At 41.3% G+C, this 13,397-nt stretch overlaps 1 protein-coding gene across 11 annotated transcripts in view; it reads right to left on the bottom strand.

Moving 5' to 3' along the window:
- The window catches only part of ANK2 (ankyrin 2), a 345,813-nt gene that overhangs the window by 59,126 nt on the left and 273,290 nt on the right, over positions 1-13,397 (bottom strand). For all 11 annotated transcript variants that reach the window (XM_054823151.1, XM_054823150.1, XM_054823152.1 and 8 more), the window contains one exon: positions 4,221-4,365. In XM_054823151.1, the coding sequence (XP_054679126.1) occupies positions 4,221-4,365 (145 nt within the window). The remainder of the gene's footprint in view (positions 1-4,220; positions 4,366-13,397) is intronic.

Below are 13,397 nucleotides of genomic sequence, written 5' to 3' on the forward strand. Positions count from 1 at the left end.
TTTTAAGGGATAATTATCAGCAGTTAGCAATAAAAAAGTCATGTGTACGGTATGGACACGAGATTCGAGTGCTTTAAATGCAGATCTTGTTGGAAATCATGTTTTACCATCTGAATCAGAGCAGTCAGCCATTTTTAACAATAGCTACATTCACACAATAATTTTTTTGATCCATTTTTAAAAGCAAATGGTTATCTCATTTTTATTAAAAATATATTGCATTGAAGAATAATCAACGCTACCGATCATTGACTTATACCAATGGCCTATTTAGTGCACTAGATGGATTGTACAAAACCGAAAGCAAAGATAGGTATTACACAAGTATCAGCCTTAGGAAAGTCTTGAGAAAAACCCCAAACCAACAATAAATAATCTCTCTAACAAGTCATGAAATGTCTTTCACCCAGACAAGTGGAAGAGGTGAGACATGTAAGGCTGGTATTATTGGAATTATGCCTTTCTGGAATAAAATTCTGATGCCATTAAAACAACCAACGAAATTTCAATAGGGACAGAAGTTCACCCTAACTGTCTGCATATAACATTTCAGAAAAAAATTATGAACAGCAATCTTGACTGAAGAGTATTTTGGTTAAACATTTTAGTGTGAATTGGGTAGGCAGAGCACACCTCGCTTGTTCACAACAAGAGCACTTCAGTGAACGTTTGTTCTTTGGTTGAAAAATAAGCCGCAGTAGCAGACCCCATTTGCCATCACTATCCTTTATTCATTTCGATGTTTGACACTTTCAGAACTGCTTTGCTGTGCCATGCAATGCTCGTAAGAGGGCCACCATCCAAGTTGCAGGTTCTGCTATTCGGGTACGGAACGAAAGGAAGCACGTACTAGGTTTGACTGGTTATCTGTAGGGTGATTTTGTCCATATTCTCCTGCTACTACCACCGCTACAAGTAGCCCAGTACATATCCACTATGGAGTACCTGTATGTAAGCTCCAGTAAATATCCAGTACCTTGAGGGTATGGACTTTATCTACAGGCAAGGTATGCACAAGCATGACCGAGGTCTGCAGTAAATCACAAGGTTAGAATTAGAATTTCCTGCTACACTTAATTTCAAAACTAGTGTTCAGATGACACTGCCCCTCTTCTGCGTGCTGTACCAGCTAAATGTAGAGCAAACCAGCAGGTAAAAGGTCTCTGCTTCTGAGACTTTGAAATAAAGGTAGAGAAATGACAGTCCAGTTATGGAAGCGTAGTGGCACTGAACAGAACTTATTATTACTGTAATAAGTCTTTGGGAATCCTGCAAAAACCCCACCAATCCAAATCGCAGAGACAAAATGGATGTCTAATTACAGATTCTTTCCAAATCCGGTCAATAAATCTTAAGTCACGGGCGTTGTGAGGTCAATAGCGCTCGGCCCCAGAGACTGAACTGTGGAACCCAGGAATGCTACAAAGCTCCTGAACACAACAGCCTGTCTTGCCCGTGTTAGGCGATGCACAGGCATGTATCGCCCACCTCTTCTAAGCCCTGGATAAAGCCCAGGTGGTATCCAGGAAATACGAGCAGCATACTCGAGTCAAGTTTCTGGATGACTGGGAGACCCTGTTGCAGCACACATCCACGTGCCAGCCTGGACAGAGCTCCGGCAGCCTCTAGCCTAGCTGGGCGTACCTCTGCTTGTGGGAAGTATATGTCACTTCAGGAGCTGGGAAAAGAACCTGGCATCACTGAAAACTGTATAAATCAGCCTTGAAAAAGTTTCTCTAAAGACTGAAACCTTTCCTCGCATCTGTCACAGACCAGAAATGTGGAAGGGCCTTACAACGAAACGGAGTCTTTTCACATACTGGTGATCCGATACGGCCCAAATCAGTTCTGGCTCTCGCTATCCAGAGGGAGAATCCAGCTAGTGTAGTCTATTCTGGTTCTTTTTTCCTTTAATTCTACCACTGTTTCTGCACACAGAGAAGGAAAATGGCTAACCTGCCCAGCAGCACGGTGACAGCAGGACAGCTAACAGCTCTTGTCATCTAGCGCAACTCCCCTGATCCTTGCTAAAGCATCTGTGCAGCCATCAGGGACGTTTCTGTGGGACGGCGGCTACGTCATAGCGCGATCTTTCTAGACAGAGCGCACTGTTGGATCAGTATTCACCCTACTTATCATAAGCATTTGAGACTATAACTATCTCCAACAGCAGCATCGTTCGTTTGGTTCCCCAAATCAATTTTCTGGCATACAGCAGGCCTCCAAAATGGATGAACAGAGACAAGTGCCACAGAAGGATATCAGGACAACATGTTTTCATGCTATGTTATACCTACCTGGGCATGGTGCTAATGAAAGCATATGAAAAAGAATGAAGGGGAGAGAGAAATAAAATAAATAGGGAAGATGGTTACAAAAGAAAAAGATATGGTTTTAAATCAAATTGTTTAATGCATAAGATTACATGAGTTTAGACTGCTAACACTATTTCGCTTTACTGAACTTCTTGAAAATCCAAAGTCAGTATAATGCAATGAAAATCACATTAAAGCAAAAGCAAAATAATTTAAGCAGTCTCTGTGAAAATTCTTACAACCAGTAACCTGACAGTGACAGAAAATGAGACCATGGAGTTAGGAAGATGCACTTTTTTCTTTCATTCTTTCTCCCTTTATGATTTTGCTTCATTTCAATATAATCGTGCTTAATACAGGATGTGAAATAATTTTCATGCAACACAAAACAGAACACATCAATTACGAGCCAGTGAAATCCACTGACAGTATTTAAAAGCTAAAATATTCTAGGAGGGAGCAGAAACTGGCTTAACACTTGCCTACACGATCATTTCTACACGTCTTAAAATTTAAAAAAACCCCCACAAACCAATAAATTTTGTTACCATTGAAAGCGCCTGATAAACGGTCTTCATGTTTAAGCATTCTGATGTAGTTCATAAACATCCTCTGAGACTTAAAAAGCCACACAGTCACTTTGTTTTCAGTGGATTCACTGGAGCTGTCTAAAACCCAACAAAGACTCCAAGCTTCTAAGACCTGAATGACGAGGGATTTACACATGCTGTGAGGCAAACCGAACTGTTTCCTGACATCTTTTGTTCCAGGAGCAATTCATAGCCTACTGAAGCAAACAGAACGGATCCTACTGATTTCACTGAGCTTCGGAAACGCTGCCAGAATAAAAATCAAGACTAGAAAATGAGGTAGGTTAAAAATTCCTTCAGTTGCCACCATCTCAACTTACTTTTTTTTTTTTTTTTCCCCCCTTTACTGAACCCCAATTCTAAAGGCAGTAAATCTGGAGACATTACTGATTTACGCTACACATTGTCTTTTTCAAACGGGAATGCCTGGGTAGCCTGTTCTAAACTAGAACTGTGGGTGTGCATCTGCCAGTTTGAGTCTACACTTAACGCTCGCCAGTAGAGGCTCTCATTTTGAAAAGCGGACTCTGTATTTTTTGTAGACTATAGTGACATGCTCTAAAATAAAATTAAAAAAACTAAAAAGGATTAAAGCTACAGGTAGTATTATTCCGCAAATACATCTAAGGCTTAAGTTCAACTTGTTGGATATAAGCAAATCAGTAAGTTTTCTGGACTGAACACGCGTTCTTTTTTTCATTTACAACATAAATACTGTGCTGTGCCAGTAGAAGAAAAATGATTCTCCTTCCTGCTAATTCAACCCTGAGGAAACAGAGTCAATGTGCTTGCTGACAATATACTCACTGCCAATCCGACGCGGAATGACCAAGTCCGTTGCTCCTTTCCTTATATCTATAGCCAGCGAACTACTCTAAAAAGTTGGCCCACCTAACGCTAAAACACCCTGTCCACTTCTCCACTCATCCCCATGACGGGAGGAGATGGGGATGATTCATGAGCCCTTTCCATAGACAGCTGGACTCTTCTTCATTTGCCTGACCGCAATGGCAATAAAGCAAGCGATGCCTTTTCAAGACCCAAAAAAGAATCACAAACAAATTCTTCACTAGACTCCAAGTACAGTATTAGTGCCAAACGTATTAATTTCTGGACTGGTCAGGAAATATTCCTCCTGGTCACGCCTTCCTCCTCCAAAGCGGCGACTGCCATACTGACATACGTAATAAAGAAACGTTGACAAGTGCATCCCATGTCTCCCTTGAGCTAAAGACCCTGAGAAAGGGATTTCAAACATTTGTAACAACCCGTGTGCAGAATTAGCATAAGAAAAGGTATGTGTCCAGGCAAATACCTGTCAGATCGTCCTCCTTCCAAGCTGTACCTTAGGTAGTTCATACCATCTAAGAACTGGCTGCTTGGTAAAGAGTCATCTCCTAGTTCTCTGAGGTCTTCTGGCCTGAGGTACTCTCCTCCGTCTCCTGTCATCGTGTCGTCACCTTAAAATCAATCGGAGAAGGGACAGAGGTAAGCACGCACACACGCGTTTGATTTCATTTACACACTGGGATCTAACAGCCGGATGGCACAATCAACAGGAAGGCATTTTCCACTCAGGAAACACTGCAAACCACAAGCAATTAATGTATTTAATGAAACTGGCACATCAAGCAAGATTTAAAAGGAAAAAAAATGAAATCAAGGTGATTAATCAATTAGATTTAATCTCATTTTTGCTGTTTCACATACTTGGTAAGGGGCAAATTTCTTTGCTAATCTCTAAAGCATGGTGTCTCTGTTCCTTTACCCATTTTAGCGCTCTGGTCACAGCCATACTGCATCGCAGCCTGACAGTTGATGATTAAACAGAACCACTTACTTGACTGTAAGCTATGTGTTTTCAGCTGAAAAGGTGTCTTCTGCGGCCTTATGCCTGATAGTTGCAAATCCTAATTTAAACTCTCCATTGTTCAAACTCCACATCATATGAGGCTGTCTCACCCATGTTCCAACATCCTTCTGTGATCAGCAAAAAAATACTTATTTCTAAAACACAGCAGTATCCAGAAACTGGAAATAAGCTCACATGGTAACGAACATTAATCAGAAAAGTAAATGATAATCAATCAAAGCCTAAATGATCATTGGTTATCTGACATAGTAACCATTTTGCATATACTCCCAATAACAGGGTTTAATGTATTATTTTTTTTAGGTCCAAAACTATTTTCCCCAGGAAATTCTGTCTATATGAAGTCAGCTTGCTTTTCGCCTGCAGACTAACAAAACAGATTACATTGCCAAGCAACATCTCGATGTTTCTTTCCACTCCCATGTGCAACACGGTTTGTCTCCGCAGTTTCTGCCTGGAGATTTCGGTCACTTTCCCGACGGTTAATTATCACTTTATCAGCCTGCCAGAGGCTTGGTGTCACCCACAGAACCCACAACACGACCCTAGGCCACCGGTATCTTCCAACTTTCTCATTTCCCAAGCTGCGCAGGCAAACGTTAAGAACCTGAAGCTCAGTTACACGAAGGAGACTGCAACTGTTTTACAGGAACAGTCGTCGTCAGCGACGCGCTCCAGCTGCAGCAATTCACCCCGCTCTGCCAAGAAACACGAAGGGTCCTAAAGGCTAGGTAAGTGCTGTTTCAAACAGAATTCATCTGGGTATCAGGACAATTGCCACTTGGGTGATTTAAAGTCTTAATAAAGCAAAATCGCAAAAAACCCCAATTATTGTTACTGCTGCTATTGCTGGCAGAGCATCTCCTCCCCGCCCCCCGCCAAAAGGTTATTGGTATTCCAAGCTGTAGGAGCGGTGGTCGCTACAAAGGAAGAAATCTGAATATTTCTTTTCATGAAACAAATCAAGTTAGTTCTTCTAGCTTGATGTTTCAGCTAATAAATAAATAATTTATAATTTGTCATCTAAAGCTAAGTAATATTTGGGGGTTTTAAGATTTTTTTTTTTTTTTTAATACATTGTTTACATTTGTAAAAATGAGGCCTAAAATCTTTTCAGTATAACAACAAAAGCTCTTGAAAATTCCATCTGCCCACATTAAGAGGGAGAAACTGGGCACAGTTTCACAGAAAACAATAAAACGCATTTAATCATTGCATGTTTCCTGTCTTCTGACAGATGATGCCTCCTGTTTCCTGGGAATGTCACATTATAAAGCACAGGGCTTAGTGAAAACTTGGAAGATATTAAGGCAATGCTGTTAATCAAACAGTAAAAGGAATTTCAAGTTATATTTCAAATAAACTAGATACTTATAATCACGCCAGACATTCCATCTATAATAGAAACAAAGGCAAAACCTTCACCACTTTCATCACACCCACATCCTTTTAAAAAAAAAAAATAAAAATCCAAACTCTACTCTTATTTCAGCTTTGGCCTCTCATCTAAGAGTTGTCAATAGTGGGCCTAAGCAACGCTAGCTGTTTCATGTGATGTCAACATCTGCAAACAGTAATAAGACTAGCCATCCCTGCTTCACAGTGTCTTCAGAACATTTTTCTGTTGGTAGCACAGCGTAGTTGCTAGCATACTAGTCTTGAGTCAGCAAACTAGAAGTTACAAGTCACTCCCTGCCAACTCCTTCTGCCCTTCCATCTTTCCTTAATGAGGGGGAAAAAAAAAAAATCTATTTATGTCTAAATGATTGTGTAGCAACATAACATTTCATACAATTGTGGTTACCCGAGTGTCTTAATTCCTGCTTTGCAGGGAAATTGCACATATGCAAAGGGAATTATTCTGAGTCTGTGTAACAGGCACTCATCCATCCTGCCAGTAATACTGTGCTGTCAGCAAAAGATGTAACACGGCTATATTGCTGAGTCTCCGTCAATTCAAACGTACACGGACATGTTATCTGCTGAGAAGAATTTACGTATTCAGCTGACCATGAGCTTCTTTACACAGCAAATCTTACCAGATGGTAGTTTTGTGGCAGTACGAGAAATTATCTGTTTTAATCATGCTCGAAACGATTCATCTGCCATTACATTCCCCATCAAATTACTGATGGTAAGGTTTTCGCTACCTACTGAGCGGTTTGTGACAAATGTAGCCCTTGACATTGATGCTCCATGATTTGCAGTGGCCACCTATGAACTTACGGGTGGAGTGTGATGAGTCACCCCCTTAGTGATTTATTTTCTATTTACTAGAAAGAACGCCTTCCTTTCTTCAGTGATACCAACAGACTCTCAGAGGTTTACTTGACAAGGGCAAACACACTGCAAAACACTGGGTGACCTTGTGCTGTGCCCCAGTTAAAGCATCCCTGTTCAGCCCTGGCCTCATCACTGCTACTGCCCATCTTGCAAATATCTCTAAAAATTTTGTCCAAATCTGCATTTCCGAATAATGTCATCTTCTTTAGGGCAGGTTTGAAAGGAAATAAAATGCACTAGAAGGAAGTATCAAGTACCAGGGCTCTCTTAAAGGAAACACTGGGGGTTTACTGGTAAGGACACTGGAAGAAGTAGTAAAAAAACCCAAACCAACCAACCAACCAACCCACCCAATTAAAATCCCCAAATCTAGGAATCTATTTATATTTAAACAAAAGGTGGCCAATAGCTGAGTCTCTGCACTTGCTGCTGCTATTATTCTTTCGTTGCAGAGTGCAAATAACTCCCAATTCGATGGCTAGCTTTTCCAGCATGATGGTCCCACTGCCCTCTCAGCAATGGTCTGGTTAGTCCATTAATCTGTTTCCAGTGGCCAAACTAATGCCCTGGAACAAGATGCAAGACCCCCCAAAAGCATACATTTTGTATGGGTTTGCAACACTTGGGGTTAGCTCTTTTCTCCCCAGAAAGGGGATAAGAAAAAAAAACCCCAAACCAAACCAACAAAGGAGAGAGATCGCTTGAAGGAAGAAGATGGATACAAAGGGTGGGACTGGCAAGGGGCAGGTCACAGAGACAGCATAAGCAGGTTCCAGTGCTGTTACTAGGAAAAAATGGAGATACGGACCTGCGAAACAAGGTGCTAAACATCTCTATGAGGTGTTGGCCACCTACAGAAACTAGTAAATCAAGTGGCCTCTGCTGCAAGACTGGAGACCCAGCACATGGCAGGATTGGATCCAAGAGAGGGAAAGAAAGGATGAAAATGGAATGGAGGGGTGAGAGAGAGAGAGAGAGAGAGACAGCAAATGTAAGAATCAGAACGGGAAAATTAAATAAACTTTAGGATTTAAATACTATGCTTAAGGCAAGGAAGGCCTGATACAGAAACTTACAACGGGCAAGTGAAAACTGCATTGCTGGTTGTTAGTAACACTTTACACAACGTTTTAAATCTTTGTCACAACCAAGCCAACCAAAGGCATGTCTATTTTAAGCAGTGACGAGGGACCCAGAGATTCTTGGGCTGGTGAATCCACACATACCGGACTGCAGAGCCGCGCAAACACCCCAGCCCAGAAGCAGCAGAGCTACGGTGATTCCGTGTCGTACCCGAGCAAAGAAGTTCTCTCGCAGCAGGGACTATTAAGCCATGCAGCTGACCTGAGCAGGCATCCCCGCACAATTCTGCACCATCACGTGCAACACAGGTGGCACTCGCTGGGGAACTCTTCCACCCTGCTGTTTTCTGCTCTAGAGATGCTCCAGAAAAACCAAACAGCTACTTCTCGCTGATTCAGAAGACCCTGAAACTTTAAGACACTGCTGTCGCAGAAACTGAATTGAAATGGCAGCGTTGGCATCATTCGGCAGAGCTTCACAGGGCTCTGATGGAGCCTCGCGCAACCACACAGCAAGAAGCACGCAGCTTAGCCTACGAGGAGCAGCCTGCGCTGCACATATCCAGCGATGGTGCAGGCAAAAAGTGGGCAAAGCATGAACGGGAACCTTCCCTGTGATCTTTTAAAATGCAGCTGCCTGGAGGTTTTTTCTAACTGCGTAGATGAGGGAGCAGGAGTAAACTCCATTGCCAGTCGCTGTCAAAGCCACGCAGAACTGTTTTCAACGGCTGCGTTAAAATAGAGCCAACCAACACACAAAAATCCACAACTAATTACCTTTTTGCTCATGGCAGCAATATTTGGGGCAGCAGTTTGGCAGCAAGGGGTCTCAGTTCCTAATTTCTAAGACACCTGTTAGCAGGAAGGGAGGCACCTGGACAGATCTGAGCGGCCGCTCAGTAAATATTTGCCTTACTTTAATCAAGTAGTACAGAGAAAACAAAAACCTGATTTTGATGCGGATGATGCCACGTGTTTGAATACAGGTTTTGAGCATTATAAATCATTGAATGGACTACTAAGAGAAACAGGCGACATGCTGAGACCACATATCTGCTCCTTCGGCGACAGTTCGGCTGACCGCACAGGATTTTACCAATCCATCGCACCTGGAAACCACACTCATATTGCCGTGCTGTACCACGTAGTTTTCTTAAATTCTGCAAAAGGGAGCGGTACCTATATAAGCGATTAAATCAAGCAACAATCACAAGCCACTTTGAGATCAAAAATGCGTTTTAAATGCAAAGCAACATTTCCAAGACAGCAGCTTTGAGGCACCCAGCCACATGCAATTCTCAGCTTAGCAAAACAGTACTGGCTCACACAAGTGTTTCATTAAGATTTCTAAAACAGACTAGCTTTTTTTTTTTTTTTTTTTTTTTAGAAATTATCCTCTGATATGAGGGAGCTATGCAAATGTTGGATCGAGTAAGCAGTTTTAAAATTTTCACCACACCATTCTGGATACGCATCTACAGAACCAAGTCGTTTAGGGAAGCCTCAACAACGGCAGTTCCTACCGTTCCTATCGTTCTCCCGCAACGTAAGCGAATGGCAAAATGCAAATGCTCGAAGAGAATTGCTCTGGAATTGTTTCTCACAAAACAGAGAGAAAATATAGGCAAAAGTTTAAAAAAAAAAAGAAAAGAGGGCTGTGATAGAAACTGCCAGAAATTGCTTTTAATAGATGTTTTTAAAGCCAGATACAGTTATGCCAGTTTGCCAAAATTATTGTTTTCTCTGCAGCATGCAGATAAGTCTACAGCAAGTGCCACTCCTTAAACAGAACAGATGGAGAAGGGACAGCTATGGCAAGCACAATTTTTTATGGAATATGTAAGTCTTGAAGCATCTTTAAAGGAATGTATAATGCAGAGTTTCTCTGACACTTGCCTTGGACACCTTCACTTCCCTAAAGTCAATTCTCTATTTAATGCCTGCCCCCCCCCCCGAAGTTTCCCTGAATTACAGTTTGGCTACTGCTTTAAATTTCTTTATTTTTAGGCAGTCAGGAAAGCAGGGGTTCATATATATCGATAGATGACTTAACAGGAATCATCATGTCAGGTATTTGTAGCTCAATGCAGCACTTGCAGAAAGACAGCAGGTGAAGCAAATGAGAAAAAAAAAAGTATGTCTGCCCTCCAGGATCCACAGGAAGGGGAAGACGCCTAAATTTTGTTTTCTCGCAAACTAACCTGCTGCAAAATGAATCCCAGTATTTCACAGGTGGCTACTATGGTATTTATGAAGTTGTTATATTGGATCTAGGTAACAAAGACTAAAAGCACTGCCTTTTTAGAATTAGACCAGAACGAACTATCCCTACCTCTCTAAGCCACAGAAGCTTTGGAAGGTCATCGATACTAACTGGCGTGCTGTAAAGTCCGAGGTGCGGAAGGGTTACTAGGCCATGTACAGTCAAACCGGGACTTGAATGACTTCTCTGTGTAGTTTCAAGAGGAGCAATAAAGCAGAAAGTACTGGGGAAAGTGATGGAAAGCTGATTTAGCTTTTTGTTTCATCAGAACACTGCTTTCTTCTCATGGAAAAGGAAAATTCACCCTAAACTGGGTAAATATTTCCTATGAAATAGGAAATTTCCTCACAGTATGAAACACATTGGGCCCTAAGGAAGGAAAGCTTGGTCTAGTACAGATACCTAAGAGTCCCAACCAACCTGCCGAGCAAGACTCTGCAGGCGTTCAAGCGAAAAGAGAGGAAAAAAAGTCTTTTCCTTCTTCCCAGGGATACAAAGTATTGACTAATTTTGTCTTTGTGAAATTCACGTGGCAAGTACCGCTCTTTCATGGAGCACTCATAAAATATTTGTAAAATGTTATGTACTGACACACAAGGCATCCCGCAGAGCCACGTTGGTCCGGGGAACAACAGCCGAAGACATCTGCTGCCCACGGAACGGGTAACGCTCCTCTGACTGACTACAAAATATCTGAAGTACTGTCAGCAGCCATAAAGTCTTTAGCTAACTAAGGTTAACATAAATGTAAAAGCAACCAGCTTTTAATCAATCATGAGTGGGAATAATATCCAGTAGCTTTAGAGGCAGATTGAGATCAGATGGGTAAGACTAGTCAAAAATACATTTCCCCTTTTCAACATGCCGATTACGATTTACTTCAACGGACAAGCTAGTGTAGGTTCCCCCATAACATCAATCTCTGAAGGAAAGAATTCAGCGCTCAATATCGCTCATAAAATAACAATTGAGGAAATAATGTATAGTGTCTCCTGGTCATGCCCATGCATTATTCCTTCTTTGCACTAACAAATGTGTGTCTGTAGTTTGGGTCGTGCCTGTACGTAGCACTGACATCATTTATTATTGCTAATCTGGTCAATTCTACTTTTTGTCAACACCACTGATGCAAATGAAAACCAGCAGTTTCTTTAACACTTTTGCCAAAATTTTTGCGACCTAACCACAATCTCCTATTTTTCATTACTAAAATGTTGACAAGTCAGTAATCTTTAGCAATTCTACCCTAACAAAAATAAAATAAATTCTAGGAACTGGGAGGCAGGCATTGGCATATTTTCCGTGCAGGTTATCACAAGTAAAGTTTTAAGAATCAACTCTTATTCACCAGCTAGTCCTTTCTGAGCACAGATTTCATTAAAGAAAGTTTCAGTTAAGTTTTCAATCCATAGCTTTTGACTGACTCCTGTAGATCAACAATCTTTGGCTACCGTTTATGCTACTGGTTATAAGATGCTTAATTTAGAGTGTGAATTAATTCAGCGGTGTTATTCTGAATTTACAGTGTTTTAACATGCAGCAACTTACTTAAGTCAACAACAGTTACTGGCTGCAACTTTAACTTCCAGGTTTAATTAAGGAAAGTTATTCCTTGAGTCTTCCTACTGATTAAGCCACTGCTTCAGTGGAATTATGTTCAACAGCAATCAATTCTGCCCAGCCTTAACTGCTCATTTCTCACACATGTGTCGCAGTATTAGCGTACTCTAAGGCCACGTGCAGAGGCACTCGGGAAATTCAGTCATATTTTGGCATATTTGATTTATAAATACTGTGATAGATGCTATCAAGGAATTCAGTACGCTTATCGACGTGCAAGCTGCAGTTACCACAAATACGAAGCGACGCACTTTGACAAGAGAACATTCTTGGGTACCAGAGCACATTATCGTTTAATAATAACATTTGTACCAATAACTAGGCGGCCAGTTAGTTCCCGGCAAGCAGTTACAAAGGGAGGTACACAAATACACGCGGCATTTACTTCCCAGCTCCCAACTCGCCAGGCAGAGCAGCTTGGCATTAGTCCGTTCTACAACGGGAAGACCGAGATAATTAGAGTGACTTCCATAGAGTCGTTTAGGAATCGTCAACGGTGCCAGAAATAAATTCCTGAACCCTACTGGAGTGTCTGTCTGTCTGTCAAGGAGTAACTTCTCAGTCCTTTGTGAACATATGTCTGAGCCAGACTTACCAAGCAGTTAGAAAGCTCGCTTCGTTCATAGCTCCTCTACACTGGAAAAAAAATTGTCTACACTGAAACCAACTTTTTTTCCGTAAGGATTTTTTTTTTTCTTTTTAATCAGAAATCTGATGTTATCAGGTATGGATGAGCTGTGAACTTCTTTCCGGAAGCTAAGATCACATTTTTGATGTCCTTAAGCAATGCAGTAGTTCACAGATACGCCACCCTGTCACTGAGGCACGCTCATGAAGGGGTAGCAAACCTCGCTTTTACACAGATACTATTACTGCGAATATGTTTGAATGATGTACTATCACAATGTTAAGTAAACTTTAAAACTAAAAAGGAGAAAAATGAGCAACTCTGTGAAAAGAAAAATGCAACAATTTGACACTGGGTCATTATCGTATGTAGGCATTAATGCATATTGTATTTTATAAATTATTTAAGGACACGTGATGATGCTGTTTCCATTTTTAGAAACACTTCAGCAAATTCAATGTCCTAATCACCCTCTTTTTTAAGATGACTTTGTTATTTGTGATTTTTTTTTTAAAAGAAACACAACGTTAAAAAAAAAAGAAAAAGCCAATAACGTCACCTTATGTCTCAACCAGGCACAGGGTCGACTCTTTGGCGACATTTAGACAAGCAGCCCTCATGAAAGACGCTTGTTGTTCTTTGGATATTGTGATTCCAACTGATTTTTGAGACTCCGTTGACTAGTTGCACGCGATCGTTCGCTCAACGTTTGCCTATCCCTCCTCTGCGATTGAAACGTCAGC

The sequence above is a fragment of the Grus americana genome, chromosome 4, assembly GCF_028858705.1.
Source record: "Grus americana isolate bGruAme1 chromosome 4, bGruAme1.mat, whole genome shotgun sequence".
Taxonomy (NCBI): Eukaryota; Metazoa; Chordata; class Aves; order Gruiformes; family Gruidae; genus Grus; species Grus americana.